Source organism: Protopterus annectens, chromosome 6.part1 (genome assembly GCF_019279795.1).
Source record: "Protopterus annectens isolate FY-2018-M chromosome 6.part1, PAN1.0, whole genome shotgun sequence".
In the NCBI taxonomy this organism is placed as follows: domain Eukaryota; kingdom Metazoa; phylum Chordata; order Ceratodontiformes; family Protopteridae; genus Protopterus; species Protopterus annectens.
In genome coordinates, this window is record NC_056738.1 from 488,739,419 (window position 1) to 488,756,101 (window position 16,683).

The following is a 16,683-nucleotide window of genomic DNA, read 5'->3' on the forward strand; positions in this document are numbered from 1 at the left end:
ATGATAATGCATTCCATGGCCTTGCAGATCAGGCTCATTAGACTGATGGGGGTGGTATTCCCAGGATCCAAGGTGGATCCCCCCTTCTGGAGTGGGATAACTGTAGCTGTGCGCCACTCGGTGGGGATGCAGCTGAGATGAGACTATGATTAAACATGACACTTAGGTGAGATGCCAGTTCATTTTGTAGTTCATGTAGTACACAGCCTGGGATGTCGTCTGGTCCCATGGATGCTGTTTTCTTAGCTTTGGAGAGTTCATTTTTTACCTGTGTGGCCGTTATTACTGGAATTTGGCAATCTTTCAGTATTGAGATGGGCCCTTTAGGGGGTGAGAAAGGGGTGAAGTTTGCACTGAATTGAACTGCCAGGATATTGGCAATATCCTTGGGATCAGTATATTTAATGCCATTCTGTTGTAGCTCAGAGCAGATCTGAGCATTGCCATTTAGATTCTTAACATAGCTGTAGAATACCTTGTTGTTGTCTTTGGAATCTTTGGCAATTTTATTTTTGTAACTACCTTTGGAGGATTTTATGAGGGATCTCAGCTTCTTACTGAGGCTGGTTAGGGAGTTTTTTGCATCCTGGGATTTTCCTCTTTTCTGCAACAGTTTATTCCTTTTGTTGTAAAGTTTGTTTATGGCAAGGGACCACCAGATTGGCTTCCTTTTTTTAGAGGAGAACATCTTGGTTCTGTTGGGGATGGCACAATTCATTCACAATTTGATGTGCTCATACAGTGCCTTAGTGTAGGATTCATCAGTAGAACTTTCAGTTCCCGTCTGCATTGGTGTTATGAAGTTTGCCACTTCTGACTTGAGTAGCATGAAGTTGGCTTTGGAGAAGTTTTTTTTACAGAGGTTTCATTACTGGAGTGTGGGGGTGGGATGTGGATGTCAAGGGTGATTAGCTTATGGTCAGACCAACAAGGTAGTGACCATAGGGTTGGAGCATCGATTTCCCATGTTGGTAATGACCAGATCTAGGATATTAGAGCCCCTGGTGGGATTAAGGATTAGTTGATCCAGGGCATTGGAATTTATGAATTCCAAGAACCGTTGGGCAAAGGTGTTGGTACATGAGTAGTTTTCCCTGTTAATGGCAGATTAGTTGAAATCACCCAGTATTAGGGTGTTTGGTTGTATCTTAATATTTTCCAGTATGTTTAGAAAGGTGTAGTGAGAATCTTGGGGCATGGTGGGGGATCTATAGCAAGCTATAGTTTGGATTGCAGTCTTTACTATTATTAGTTGCAGCTGGAGAATTTCAGATGCATTGCGTTGGGCAACTAGCCTGGTGTTGTGAATATCCTTGGTGAATATGGACACTCCTCCACCTTTAGTGTTTCGGTCCTGGTTTGGTGGCCGAAAAGTGTGGTAAGAGTTGTAGCCTGGTATTGCAGGGGTGCTGTCTGGAGCCTTGAACCTGGTCTCAGTTACTGCACAGATATAGATGTTCTCCATTTTAGGAGTGCCTCAAGAGAGTGCATTTTGAGGTTTAGACTTCTAGCATTGAGTAGCATTCATTACCTTCAGATTGTGCATGTTTTGTTTGTACCTGTTACGGTGCTGATTTTGTTCTTTGAACTTTGCCTAAAAAAGGCACTATAGGGGTGGCAAGAGCCTTAGCCAGTAACCTGAATCCCAGGGGTGACAGGTGCAGACCATCTCTGGCAAAGCATCGTGGTCTGTCGATCATGTCGTCTTAGGGCAGACAGATACTGGATCCCCTTTGAATGACACCAGAAGCTTAGCCAGTTGTTGAAGTCAGTCGTTTTGTCCTTGTACTGTGATGTCATTCTGGGCAAAGGCAGGATGCTACTCAGGGCTAGGGTCATACCTGCTTGGGCAACATGATCCGAGAGCTCTTCAATGTCTCTTTTCATGTAGTCCATGGAGGTACGTCTCAATTCATTCACTCCAACATGGACAATGACAGAGTCATATTTGTACTTGTTGTGGAATGACTTGAGTGCATGCGTTATGTGGTGGATCCTGGCACCCGACAGGCAGCTGACTGTAATTTATTCCTTGTTCATCTTGGTGATTGGGACATCAGTGTGCCTGACTATAGAGTCACCTATGACTAAAGTGTTGGGTAAGTTGTCTTATCTTAGGGGCTGTTGTTGGGTGGCACACTGGTGGTGTCAGCTATGTGACACTTTTGTTGTGATTGGTGTTTGCATTTCAGCTTCGGAGGTCATTGTTGCTTGTGGAGGTTAATGTTAAGGGCCTCCACATATGTGGGTTTAGTGTTGCTATGTGTGGGTGTTGGTGATGTGGATTTAGAAGGGCTATGTGTTGCTTGAGGTGTAGTGCGGGTGTTAACCTTCTCCTCTTGACTGTCTAGCACTATCTTGGGTGGCGAGAGCTTTGCTTCCAGTTTGGCTGTGTAAGTGCATCTCTTGCAGGTTGTAGTGTTGGGTGGTAGAAGGAGAGGGTTGTCTGTTTACATGATGCAATTACTGCATTGCTCCAGTATGCCCAGATTTCACCAGGTGGACAGGAGAAATCACCAGAAGCTGACCCTTGGACATGCCTGGTTTGGTGATTTTTTTTTGTAAAGTACAAGAGCTGTTTTCCCTTACCTTAGCAAGGTACTTTGCAGTTATAGGCTCTTTAGTGCCTACGATTAATTTCTCCTTATTAACAAGGGAGTTGAGTGCTTGTATCAGTTTGACTTCCTAGTGCTTTCCAGCAAGTTTTAAAGCAAGTGTTAGTCACAGGGATGCTTAAAGGTAAGATGAAAATAATGGTTTACCCTAAACACTGCAGTGTGCACTAGAGAAGTTAGATGTGAAAGTAGGTAACTTAAGATGTCCTTCAAGGATGCATCTGCAGTCATCACATATGGGTTGTCCTGCCTCAGGCAGCCCTTCGGTCGGCCGGATTCCAAAGTCTGGGTCTGGCGTCGGCTGAAGTCGCCCCTTCTCCGACGTCAGAGCGCCTGGGGTATAAAAGCGTCAGACAACACCATCTTCCTCAGTCTTTCTTGCCGCGTGGTGCCCGAAGCAAAAGCTGTTTGCAAGTGCCGGTCGGCCAGCTCCTGTAATTCAGCTAAACCGAAGACTTCAAAAGCTAAGTACCCCGTTGGGGACTCTTTCTTGCCTCAGCCGATGTCAGATAAAATTAATAATTGCTTAACTTGTGGGAAACAAATACCTCATATGGATTTCCACTCTTACTGCCTACCTTGCCTATGCCCAGACCACGACGTCTCGGCCTGTTCCGCCTGTGCTTCCTTCAACCGACGCACTCTAAGACGCCGGTCGGAGTTTGCAGAGGAATTTTTTGGGGCTAGTTTTGCTTACAAAATGCCGTCGGAGACTCCGACTTCACATTTAGTAAAGAAACGGAAGGACAAAGACCGACACCCGCGGTCCGCGGTTTCAGCTGAAACCACGGCCAGGCCTTCCGCGAGTGTCTCTGTTTCGGCTGAAACCGAGTCCTTGGTACTACCGTCCACCGAAACCGTACAACCAACAACCTCGGCCCCTGAGGCCACTACTGTCTTGGTTGTTGAATCTCCTTTGGAATCTGGTGTCCAGGAACCTCCTGACACCATTCCCTTAGACAAAACTACACCAGCACGTGGTGCAGCCAGGCCTCCTGCATCCATGTCTATTAAGGCATTCTCTAGGGCTAAAGCTGCTAAACACTCAAAATCTATGCCTTCCAGGGTTATCCCTCAGGGACCCACTACAGGTTCTCAGATCCTTAGTCTAGCAGAGGACCTTATTTCATTAACTAGGGGCTCTCAGCCTCATCCCGACAGGGGCTCTCAACCTCCTACAGAAAAAAGGCCCAGGGTTGAGCCCTCTGATCCCCTCTCCTCAGATGAGGCCTCTGATGGCTCTGCCCTCTCGGACTACCAGGAGGAGGCTTTTTCGGCCTACGAGGATTCAGATGCAGAGGAATCTATCCCTTCGGCCTCCCCTTCTGAAGAACTGTCCTTTGGGGAAACTCTGCACACTATGAGGGAGCATTTCCAATGGCAGGGCCAGGAATTCTCTGATTCCAGGAAGAGATTAAGGACCTTCTTGCATTTGCCTCAGCATAGACCTTTGGCTATTCCCCCTGTTTTGAATGTCATTGATGATGTGTACGCTGAATCTAGCACAACCCTGACACTCTCCCTCTGGCTCCTGCCAAACCCGATAGGTACTACAGGGTCCCGGAATCACATCTTTTCCTTTACAAGGCCCACTCTGCTGATCCAGAAACTATTTCCCAGGGCCCTAAAGGGGTTGCAGCTGTCACTACAAAAAATCCACTCGCCTCTGAAAGGGAGTCCAGGGCTTTAGAGTTGGGGTAAAAAGTGTATACTTCTGCCACCCTTTCTATGAGGGCTTTAAACTGTCAATTTCATATGATACAGTACCAAGAATATTTGTTAGATGAATTGCATAAAAAGCTGTCTTCACCTGAACCCCTAGATCGCAAGTCACTTCAGGATCTGGTACATAACTCTCAACAGGTTAGCAACCATTTCTTGCAGTGTGGTTATGATGCATTGGAAGCTTCATGTGGGTCAGCTATGACAGGTGCAGTCATCGTAGGCATGCTTGGCTGAAGGAACAATCTCTGCCAGACCATGTTAAAGCAAAGCTTCTGGATGCTCCACTGGAAAAGCAAAAGTTATTTGGCTCCACTGCTCAGGAGGTCTTAAAGAAATTTGAAGAAAAGGCAAAATCTGTACAAACAGTCAAAGATTTTATGCAAGTCCAACCACCAAGATTCAGCAGAAATTGGCCTTCCAAGAACTGGTCCTTTCCAGACACAGACAGATTTCAGAGGGGCAAGAACAGGCGTGCCAGAGGTAGAGGGCAAGCTAGAGGCTCCTACAGAGGACGTCAATGGCAGCCTCCCAACCAGAGAGGTAGTGCAGGGCCTACAACTGCTGCACAAGGACAGACTCAATGACTTTACTTTGACACCGCCAACCAGGGCTCAATTGGAAGCACCTTTGGGCGGAAAGCTTTCCTTATTTTCAGAAAATTGGCACATTATTACAAGGGACAAATGGACACTACAAATAATAGACAAAGGATACAGGTTCCATTTCCACACATTACCGAAGAAAAGGCATGCCAGACCTGCCACCAAATCAAAGGGCAGAGGCTTTGAAACAAATCTCCAACTTAATGAAAATGAAGGCAATAGAAAAGGTTCCTCTTGCAGAACAAGGCCAAGGATTTTATTCCAGACTCTTCCTTGTTCCAAGAAAAGAAAAGCAATGGAGGCCTATTCTCGACTTGTCCGCACTAAATCCTTATCTCATTGTGCCAAAATTCAAAATGCTGACTCTACAGCAACTCCTTCCCATGCTGGGCAAGGGGTCTTGGCTGGTAACTCTAGACCTCAAGGAGGCATACCTGCATGTCCCTATCAGACAAAGCTGCAGAAGACACCTCAGATTTCTTGCAGGTTCAGAGCATTATCAATTCTCAGCATTGCCCTTTGGTTTATCTGCTGCGCCCAGAATATTCACGAAATGCCTGGCATCAGTAATTGCACACTGCAGACTTCAGGGGATGCAAATATACCCGTACCTGGACAACTGCCTTATACAAGCGGACTGCAAACAAATTTTGGTAAAACACTTGAATTATGCCATCTATCTTCTTCAGGCCTTGGGATATACAGTCAACATTCATAAGTCAAGACTGGTACCATCCCAAAGAATAACTTTTCTGGGTGCGGATCTAGACACAACCACCCAAATGGCTTTCCTCACAGAAGAAAAACAAAAACCAACTGCCGGATTACTTCAAAAACCTGTCAAGACAAACTCAGCTGACTGCAATGAAAATCCTGCAGGCCCTGGGTTACATGGCTTCTTGCATTCTTCTGATTCCTCAAGCAAGGCTACATATCAGGAAACTCCAATGGTACCTAAGGAGTTTATGGACTCAGCACAGTCACAGCTTGGAAACTTTGATACCACTCATCCCATGCCTTCAAAGGGAATTTTTGTGGTGGGCTCAAGCAAGCCAGTCAAACAGGGGTTTGCCCTTCAGCAAACCAATAGCCAGGCAAACCATTACAACGGACGCTTCAGACCACGGATGGGGAGCGCACATGGAGGGAAGATGCATTCAAGGGCTATGGTCACAAAAAGAGCTACACATGCACATAAACCAAAAGGAAATGCTGGCAGTGATACATGCAATCGAGGCCTTCACGTTATTTCTACATCAAGGCCACCTGCTAATAAGGACAGACAACACTACAGTTATGTGGTACATAAACAAGCAGGGAGGCACCCATTCCTACCCTCTTTGCAGACTGGCAATGAATCTATGGGAACTTTCCTTGGCTCTCAATATACAACTGCAATCCCAGTTTGTACCAGGAAAGGACAATATACTGGCGGACAGTTTAAGCAGGAACATCATGGATGCACACGAATGGATGCTGCACCCAGACATCTTCCATCAGATAACACGAGCATGGGGGAGACCGGACATAGACCTCTTTGCCTCCTGACACAATCATCAGCTGGAGAATTTCTGCTCAAGGACATACCACCCACAAGCATGGAAAGTGGACGCTCTCTCCTTCAGCTGGAGAACTCTAACAGTGTATGCATTCCCACCTCTTCCATTAATGACCAAGGTCTTACTGAAGATCAGGGCAGAGCAGCCAAGAGTGATTCTGATAGCTCCGGACTGGCCAAGACAGCACTGGTACCCATTGCTAAAGAGCATGTCAAGGACAAAACCATGGCTTCTGCCACAATGGCCGCTTCTCTTGACACAGCACAATTACAAAACTCTGCATTCCAACCTGAAAACATTACAACTAGCTGCCTGGAAAATACCTTGACTCATCACCAGGATAAGCTATCCAAGAGAGTGAAGGATATCATCATGGAAGCTCGCAGACCTTCCACAAGAAAGGCATACTCAGCAAAATGGAAAAGATTTCACACCTGGAGCACCTCAAAGGGCCTAGATGCAACAGTTATGAACATGGCACATATCCTGGAATATTTGGCAGAAATGCTCCACAATGGCCTGTCTTACTCTTCCATTAAAATTCATGCTTCAACAATCTCAGCAGAGTACAATACTGATCCACCTGTCTTCTCTCATCCTCTGCTAAGACAGTTTCTAAGAGGAATTAAAAACATCAATCCTCCAAGGAAACCACCACTGCCTACTTGGGACCTTACCTTCGTGTTGGAAAAACTAACACTGCCTCCCTTTGAACCAGCAGCATCTGCAGAACTACAGTTCCTCTCTTGGAATACTGCCTTCCTTCTGGCCATAACCTCAGCTAGAAGAGTATCTGAGTTACAGGCCCTCATGGCAGTACAGCCATTTCTTATTTTTCATCAAGACAGAGTTTCATTGAGAACCAGTCCTTCATTTATGCCAAAGGTGGTATCTAGAGTCTCATTAAACCAAGCTATTCACCTGCCTACCTTCTTTCCAAATCCACAAAACAAAGGGGAAAAGCTTCTGCACACCCTGGACATACACAGACAGTTGCGCTACTACTTGGACAGAACAAAAAATTACAGAAAGACTGACCAGTTGTTTGTAGCATATGCTGCTGGTGCACAAGGAAAAGCAATTTCAAAACAGACAATTTCAAAATGGATAGGGAATTGCATTAGTTTCTGTTACTCTTTTCATGGAAAAACTGTGCCAGCTAACATTAGACCTCATTTGACCAGAGCCACAGCCACCTCCACAGCCTTCTTAAGAGGGGTGGCTACCAAGGACATTTTAGAAGCTGCTACATGGAGCTCCGTGCATACATTTTCCAAGCATTACAACTTACCTTTATATTCCAGATCCAGAGCAGGCTTTGCTACGGCAGTCCTGCAGGGCATTTTAGCTACACCATCCTTTACATAGATCCTCCACCCCCAGATTGGCTATGGTATTCTACCCATATGTGATGACTGCAGATGCATCCTTGAAGGACATAGTACAGTTTTGTACCTACCATAAATGTAGATGTCCGATAGGTATGCATCTGCAGTCAGGTTTACCCTCCCTCCTTCCCCTCTGTGGTATTTCTTGGGTACATCCCCCTCTCATAGCTAGCTGGGGTTATCTATTATGGTGTATTTGTTTTTATATATGTATATGTATATTTTAGTGCATGTTTGGAATTTATTGCATTCCTCCAAATTTAGCCTTCCTTAGAGGGCACCTGGCATCTGGGGCAAGAAAAACTGAGGAAGATGGCGTCGGCTGATGTTTTTATACCCCAGGCGCTCTGACGTCGGGGAAGGGGCGACTTCAGCCGACGCCGGACCCAGACTTTGGAATCCGGCCGACCGAAGGGCTGCCTGAGGCAGGACAACCCATATGTGATGACTGCAGATGCATACCTATCGGACATCTACATTTATGGTAGGTGCAAAACTGTACTTTTTACCTGTCTAAAAAGTTAAATTTTAGTGGAGAGTCACTATTTTTAAAACCAAGATAGATGGAAAGGGGGTGGTCACTTTTGTATTCTGGTACTATGGAATGCAGTTGGATGGCCAATAAATGTAAATAGTTGAAGGGGAGTGATTTCACAAAATGATAATTTTGTGCTTACTCACACAAGCCAGTAAAACAGAGAGGAAATGAGATATATGGTCAAATTAACATAATGGGAAGGCAACTAGAAAGACAGTGGTGTTTAAGAACACTACAGTAACCAGGTGGGAGGGTGGAGAAAAAAAATTCTGCCTGACTCACAAGAGACAGAGCTGTGGTCTCTTTTCTTGTTTTAGTATGCAGTTAAAAGCAGAATACAAGTAAAACACAAAATAGAAAAAGGCAATAAAGTAATACAACAAATAAAAAGCAAACTAACTTTTCCCACACAGCAAAGTGTAGCAGAGTCTGGATGAGCCTTTCTAGGCTTTTAAGGCTCTCTGTCCTTTCTCAGTAACATTTATAGTTGTCATTCTGCTATTTCTGAGGGATCGCAAAAGAACACAGAGGTTTTTACAGCTGGCCTTTCCTGTATTTACAGATGGGGTCTTCTAAAGGCTTTGGTTCAGGATTAAAAGCACATACCTCTGGGGACTTGCAACAGCTGGAAAAGATGTTGCTGGCACACTGACTTCTGTTTCTTTTTTCAGTTTATGTTATGAAATACTGCAAGAATCATCATACTTTTCAAATATCTACTGTCATGGTGAGTATTTCTCACACAAACATACTTTCCTTCTGGTACTATGTGACTTTGCGATACCTACTCATGCATCTTGTTAGTACCCTGTTGGAGCACTTGCTGTACCGCTGACAGGTCTGAGGATAGCTTATCTTGACACAAATCCAGCTCCTGAGTTTATAACATTATCAGTTTGTTTACATTTTCAGATGTATTTGATGGGCATTTACTAGGCTCTACTGATAGCCAGGTGAAGGAGAAGTCCACTATGAAGACCATTCTTGCAAATTTGCTTCCAGGAAATAGCTACAACTCTATCCCATTCCCTTTGTAAGTATTGTCTTTTTATTTTTCACTGGCAACAAGTTTTGTCCCATGGACATATTTTTGTTTTACTGCTTTTCTGCACATGCAGGCAGCAAATGATTTTTCTGGTTTGAGATTATTCTTATTTCTAGATTTCCTTGAACATTGAAATGTATTTTTGAAATGGATGGTGAAATTGTTAATGGATATAAATGTAGTTACTGTGGTTGGGATCCAGAAGGGTCGTGTATCCTGTAAGTGCCTTATGGCTTGTTTGCATTAGGTGTGAACGAATATTTATGGAGAGTCCTGATGCAAGAAGCCTGATGCTGCAGCCATCATACAGTGTGGCTGCTAGTCTAATGACAAACCAGAGGACGCTTGAGTGTATGTAGCAGCTGTGGTTTGCCTTCTGTAGCCAGATTCTGTATCCTGTCATCAGTAAGCCAGTATGTGCCATGACAAATGCTTGCATGCAGCCATTTTGACAAGAGAGATGCGCTCCACCTTGACTGAGATCTTAATGTCCTCTCTAACATCCTGACAGCAGTCACTTAGCCTTGACATAGAGGATGTTGTTTAGACCAGTACTGTAAGATAATGTAAAGAATAATACATATTACAGATTTTAGGGTTACCTTCATTCATTGTTGCAGGTGTTATGGGGCAGACAGCAGTGCCTTAATCTCTGTAAAATAACAGAGAGAAAGCTAAGAAAATATCTCAGGATGTGAAATTGTATGTGCAATAGTTAATATGAAATGTAGTGTTATTGAAGTCTACCATATATGGTCTGTGTTGCCTTCACAACATAATAATTTATTGACTAAAGCTCTGTGATGTAACAATCGAGAAAAATACAGCCACCTCCAGTAGTGTAGAGGGATAAAGCAGGCGACTTGCATGCCCATCCTGGGCAGCAGTGAGGCCGAGCCAGCCACATACTATACAAGTCCCTTGGAGGAGGAGCTGGGAGGCAGATATGCAGTATCAGGCAGGCATTAGGCTCACCAAGCCACAAATTTATGGTAGCCTTCAAAGTGGATGTATGGGGAGCATGCATAAGTGTGTGGGATGCATTGTGAGCCCCTTCAGTGACGGTGATTGCGCAATTCCCTCTGCTAGGGAATGTGGTTAGGCCAGTGCAAATGCCCTCACAGCCAAGATGCCAGTAAGGACACGAAGTCCCCTCATTTCTGCTTGAATGATTGCCCATCATACAGCTCTCTTCCAAATGCTTTGTGAAATCTCAGGGAAAAGGAGTTAATGGGCCCATATTCAGTTGGATGGAGACTTGATGGTTGGGCATGAAATCTAAAAGCAATTATAAACCGTAATCAAGGAAAATGCCATCCTTATTGGGGATTTAATCTTCTCCTTTATTGTCTTGGCAAACTACTGTACCTTAAGTACAACTTAATATTAGCAATGTCTGACTATAGTACCACGACAATTTGTAAGAAATAGTGAACCATTCAGATAAGAGTGGCGCTGTATTAGATGTCATGCTCAACCTTTGTCATCAGCAAATTGTTTGATCCTGTCTAGAGTTTCCTCATAAATGCTTGAAACAAACACACTGATGCTGGACTCCGTGCTGGTCTTTAAAATAGTCCACTAGTCAGTTTCTTTGTTCTTAACATTTTCCCTGTCACTGATACCTTCAGTGTTTCAGTCTATTTCCTCAGCCTTTGTCATCTCAAGCCACACCATTTTTGATATTAGCCACCTGTAAGGATACAATTATGGTAAAATTCAGGTAGATTGTGTGTTCCAATACTGATTGTCATGTTCACCTAAACCATGATGTGAAACTGGATCAAGTTTGCCTTGCAATTCCTTCTGACTGCAGGCCTCTGTTGGTTGTTCTCCTGGAGATTGTTGTCCTCTGTGAAGGCCAGACGGCTTTCCTGTAAAGATTCTGTCTATGATGTTCTCTGACACTGCTCTTAGGCTGGTAGCCATTCACTCCCTTGGAGTTTTACTGTCTCCTCTTCTTTTGTACAGGGATGCCATATTTGATGCCTTTTAGCCCATAGGCAACTTTTTTTTCCTCTGGTCAATGTTCCTTAAAAGATGTCTACTTTGGTATTACTAGCACATTTCTCAGATTTCTGAACACATCTGTTTATTTCTGCTTCATATTTCCTAAGGACATCATTTTCCTCACCAGCCCCTTCCTCAGTATCCTTGTGTTTGTATCTGCTGTCATCTAACCCTACTCCAAACATGGCACCCTTCATTTGCTTTCTTTTGTAAAGACTGAAATAAATTATCAATTCACTGTGTGTAGTTTTTCCAGTATTCCATTGTCTCCCTCATATGGTTTGCTCATCTGGGCCAGATTTGTCCCTTTTTCCTTTCTACTACATACTTAAAAAAAACCTTGATGTCCTTCAAGAATGCAACTGCAGTCCTTACATATGGGTTGTCCTGCCTCAGGCAGCCCTCGGTCGGCCGGATTCCAAAGTCTGGGTCCGGCGTCGGCTGATGTCACCTCCTCCCCGACGTCAGAGTGGCTGGGGTATAAAAGCATCAGCCGACGCCATCTTCCTCAGTCTTTCTTGCCACGCGGTGCCCGAAGCAGAAGCAGTTCGCAAGTGCCGGTCGGTCAGCTCCTGTGTTTTACGTATCCGAAGTCATCAAAAATCTAAGTACCCTGTTGGGGAACCTTTTCTTGCCTCAGCCGATGTCAGAAAAAACTGAAAAAGTTAATAACTGTTTGTCTTGTGGTAAACAAATACCTCATAAGGACTTCCATTCTTACTGCCTCCCCTGCCTTGGCCCAGACCACGACGTCTCGGTCTGTGCCGCCTGTGCTTGCTTCAATAAGCGCACACTCAGGTGACGGGCAGAGTTTGCTGAAGACTTTTTTGGCGATAAATATTCTTATAACATGCCATCGGAACAACCGACACCACATATTTCCAAAAAACGGAAAGACCAGGACCGACATTCTCGGCCCGCGACTTCCACCGACACCACGCCAAAAACTACCGCGAGTGCATCGGTCTCTTCTGAGGCGGTTGTTCCGCCGCTCCGGACCGACGACACCGCTTTACCGATCAGTCCGGCCCCGGAGCCTGCGCCGGTTGTTGATTTTCCTCCAGAAACTGAAGCCCAGGATTTGCCTGAGACCATACCCGTGGACAAGGTGACTCCCGCACGTGGGGCAGCTAGGCCCCCTATGTCTATGTCTATCAAGGCCTACACACGTGCTAAGGCTGCCAGCCAGGCTAAGTCTCACCCTCCTAAAGCTTTGCCACAGCCCACTACTGATAAACAAATTATGACTTTAGCTGCAGATTTAATTTCCTTAATCAGAGGCTCCCAGGCCCATCCTGACAGAGGTTCTCAGCCACCTTCTGATAAAAGGCCCAGGGTTGAGCATACAGACACCCTTTCTTCAGATGAAGCCTCTGGTGACTCTGATCACTCAGATACCCAGGAAGAGTCCTTCCAGGTCTACAAGGATTCTGAAGCGGAGGAATATATTCCTTCTGCCTCTCCTCCTGAGGATATTTCTTTTGGGGAAATTCTCCACTCCATGAGAGAGCATTTTCAGTGGCAAGGTCAGGAATTCTCCGACTCCAGGAAGCGGCTTCGTACCTTCCTTAAGCTTCCCCAACACAGGCCTTTAGCTATCTCTCCAGTGTTAGATGTACTGGATGATGTGTACTCAGATTCGAGTGCTTCTCCTGATTCTCTCCCCCCTGCTCCTGTCAAGCCGGACAGATACTACAGGGTTCCTGAGACTCACAAACATTTATTTTAGGCCCATTCTGTTGATCTAGAAACAATTTCCCAGGGGCCCAAAGGGGTGGCCACATCCATGGCCAAAAATCCTTTGCCCTTAGACAGGGAAGCTAGGTCCCTGGAGAGGTGGGGCAAAAAAGTTTATACCTCAACCACACTTGCCATGAGAGCCCTTAATTGCCTTTTTCATATGTTTCAGTATCGGGATTTCTTGATGGATGATTTGCAGAAAAAGTTAACCTCTCCTGAGCCTTTAGATAGAAAGGCCTTGCAGGATTTGGTCCATAACACTCAGCAGGTTAGCAATCATTTTCTTCAGTGTGGTTATGATGCACTGGAAGCTTCATGTAGGGCAGCTATGACAGGGACAGTCATTCGTAGACATGCATGGTTGAAAGAACAGGCATTGCCAGATCATGTTAAAGTAAAGCTTCTAGATGCACCTCTGGAAAAACACAAGCTATTTGGTGCTAATGCTCAGGATGTGTTGAAATCAATTGAGGAAAAGGCTAAATCAGTGCAAACAGTCAAGGATTTCCTCCAGGTTCAGCCACCAACGTTCAGCAGGAATTGGCCTTCTAAGAATTGGTCCTTTCCAGACACTGACAAGTTTCAAAGGGGAAAAAACAGGTTTACCCGAGGAAGAGGGCAATACAGAGGCTCCTACAGAGGACGCCAATGGCAACCGACTAATCAGAGAGGTGGCGCAGGGACATCCCCTGCTCCACAGAGACAATCACAATGACTTGACTTTGACACTGCCGACCAAGGCTCAAAGAGAAGCACCTTTAGGCGGAAAATTATCCTTATTTTCAAAAAATTGGCACATTTTAACAAAGGACAAATGGATTCTGGACATAATAGACCAAGGCTACAGGTTCCACTTCCATACTTTACCAACAAGACAAGGCATGCCAAACTTGCCACAAAATCAAAGGGCAGAGGCATTCAAACAAGTTTCAAAGCTGATAAAAATCAAAGCAATAGAAAAGGTTCCTCCTCAGGAACAAGGCCAGGGATTTTACTCAAGACTGTTCCTTGTTCCAAGAAAAGAAAAGCAATGGAGACCTATACTGGACTTGTCCGCTCTAAACACTTTTCTCATTGTACCAAAATTCAAAATGCTGATGCTACAGCAACTCCTTCCCATGCTGGGCAAGAGGTCTTTGCTGGTTACTCTGGACCTCAAAGAGGCATACCTGCATGTCCCAATCAGACACAGTTGCAGAAGATACCTCAGATTTCTTGCAGGGTCAGAGCATTATCAATTCTCAGCATTGCTTTTGGCTTATCTACTGCCCAGAGTATTCACGAAATGCCTGGCATCAGTAATTGCACACTGCAGACTCCAGGGGATACAAATATACCCTTACCTGGACGACTGCCTTATACAAGCGGACAGCAAGCAAGCCTTGAAAAAAACTTGAATTATGTCATTTACTTACTACAGGCTTTGGGATACACAGTCAACTTACAAAAATCAAGACTACTGCCATCCCAACAAATAATTTTTCTAGGAGCCAAACTAGACACAGAATCACAAATGGCTTACCTCACAGAAGAGAAGCAAGAACAATTACCACATTACTTCAAAAGCCTAGCAAAGCTCACCCAGATGACTGCAAGGAAAATCCTGCAGGCCCTGGGTTTCATGGCATCTTGCATTCTACTGATTCCACTGGCAAGACTACACATGAGAAAACTGCAATGGTACCTAAAAAGTCTATGGTCTCAACACAGCCACAACTTAGAAGCAATTATCCCACTCATCCCATGTCTAAAAAGGGAATTTTTGTGGTGGGCCCAAGCAAGCCAGTCAAACAAAGGTATGCCTTTCAACAAACCTCAAACAAGCCAAACCATTACAACGGACGCCTCAGACCATGGATGGGGGGCGCACATGGAGGGCAGATGCATTCAAGGGCAATGGACCCCCCCCCAGGAAGTACATCTGCACATCAATCAAAAAGAGATGTTAGCAGTAATTCATGCAATCGAGGCCTTCGGAAAATATCTTCAACAAGGCCATCTGCTAATAAAGACAGACAACACCACTGTTATGTGGTACATAAACAAGCAGGGAGGTACTCATTCTTACCCCCTTTGCAGACTAACAATGACCCTTTGGGAAAAGTCCCTGAAACTGAACTTACAGCTGCAATTCCAGTTTGTTCCGGGCAGGGATAATGTTCTGGCGGACAGTCTAAGCAGAAACATCCTGGACCCGCACGAATGGATGTTGCATCCAGACATTTTTGCTCAAATAACTCATGCATGGGGAGGCGGACATAGATCTCTTTGCCTCCCACCTCAATCATCATCTGAAAAAGTTCTGCTCGAGGACACACCATCCACAAGCCTGGAGAATAGATGCTCTCTCATTCAGCTGGAACTCTCCAACAATCTATGCATTGCCACCTCTACCATTAATGACCAAGGTGTTACTGAGGATCAAAGCAGAGCAACCGAAAGGCATCTTAATAGCTCCAGATTGGCCAAGACAGCACTGGTATCCATTACTAAGGAGCATAACTTGCACCAACCCGTGGCCCCTGCCTCAATGGCCTCCACTCTTGACTCAGCACAATTACAGGACGGTTCATCCCAACCTGCAAACTCTGCAGCTGACAGCCTGGAGGGTTCCATGATTTCTACCCATATCTCTCTTTCCAAGGAGGTTCAACAAATATTATTGGAAGCACGCAGACCTTCCACCAGAAAGACTTATTCAGCCAAATGGAAGAGATTCAACATCTGGAATACCAACAAGGGACAAGATGCATCAGTAATGAGCATCCCACAGATACTGGAATACTTAGCAGAAATGCTGCATAATGGACTTTCCTATTCTTCCATAAAAATACAAGCTTCAGCAATTTCAGCATCATACACTGATCCTCCTGTGTTTTCACATCCTTTACTAAGACAATTTCTAAGAGGGATAAAGAATATCAAGCCTCCCAGAAAACCACCGGTGCCTGCATGGGACCTCAACTTCGTGTTGGAAAAATTAACTCTTCCTCCTTTTGAACCAGCAGCATCTTCAGAATTGCAATTTCTTTCCTGGAAAACAGTTTTCCTGTTGGCAATTACCTCAGCAAGAAGAGTTTCGGAGATACAGGCCCTCATGGCAGTACCTCCATTTCTCATTTTTCATCAGGACAGGGTTTCTTTAAGAACCAATCCTTCTTTTATGCCAAAAGTGATATCCAGGGTGTCTCTAAATCAAGCAATTCACCTGCCCACCTTCTTCCCCAATCCTCAAAATAAAGGGGAAAAGCTGCTGCACACTTTGAACATACACAGACAACTACGCTACTACTTGGACAGAACAAAGGCCAACAGAAAGTCTGACCAACTATTTGTAGCATACGCTCCTGGAGTGCAAGGAAAGGCAATTTCCAAACAAACAATTTCAAAATGGTTTGGACATTGCATCAGATTCTGTTATTCTTTCCATGGAAAGGGTGTGCCAGCCAATATCAGGCCAC

General features: G+C 44.9%; 1 protein-coding gene across 1 annotated transcript in view; it reads left to right on the forward strand.

The window, feature by feature from the left end:
* The window catches only part of PIKFYVE (phosphoinositide kinase, FYVE-type zinc finger containing), a 3,858,188-nt gene that overhangs the window by 3,289,487 nt on the left and 552,018 nt on the right, over nucleotides 1–16,683 (forward strand). Inside the window, 1 exon segment of the mRNA XM_044075403.1 lies at nucleotides 9,340–9,460. Coding sequence (XP_043931338.1) covers nucleotides 9,340–9,460 — 121 coding nt within the window.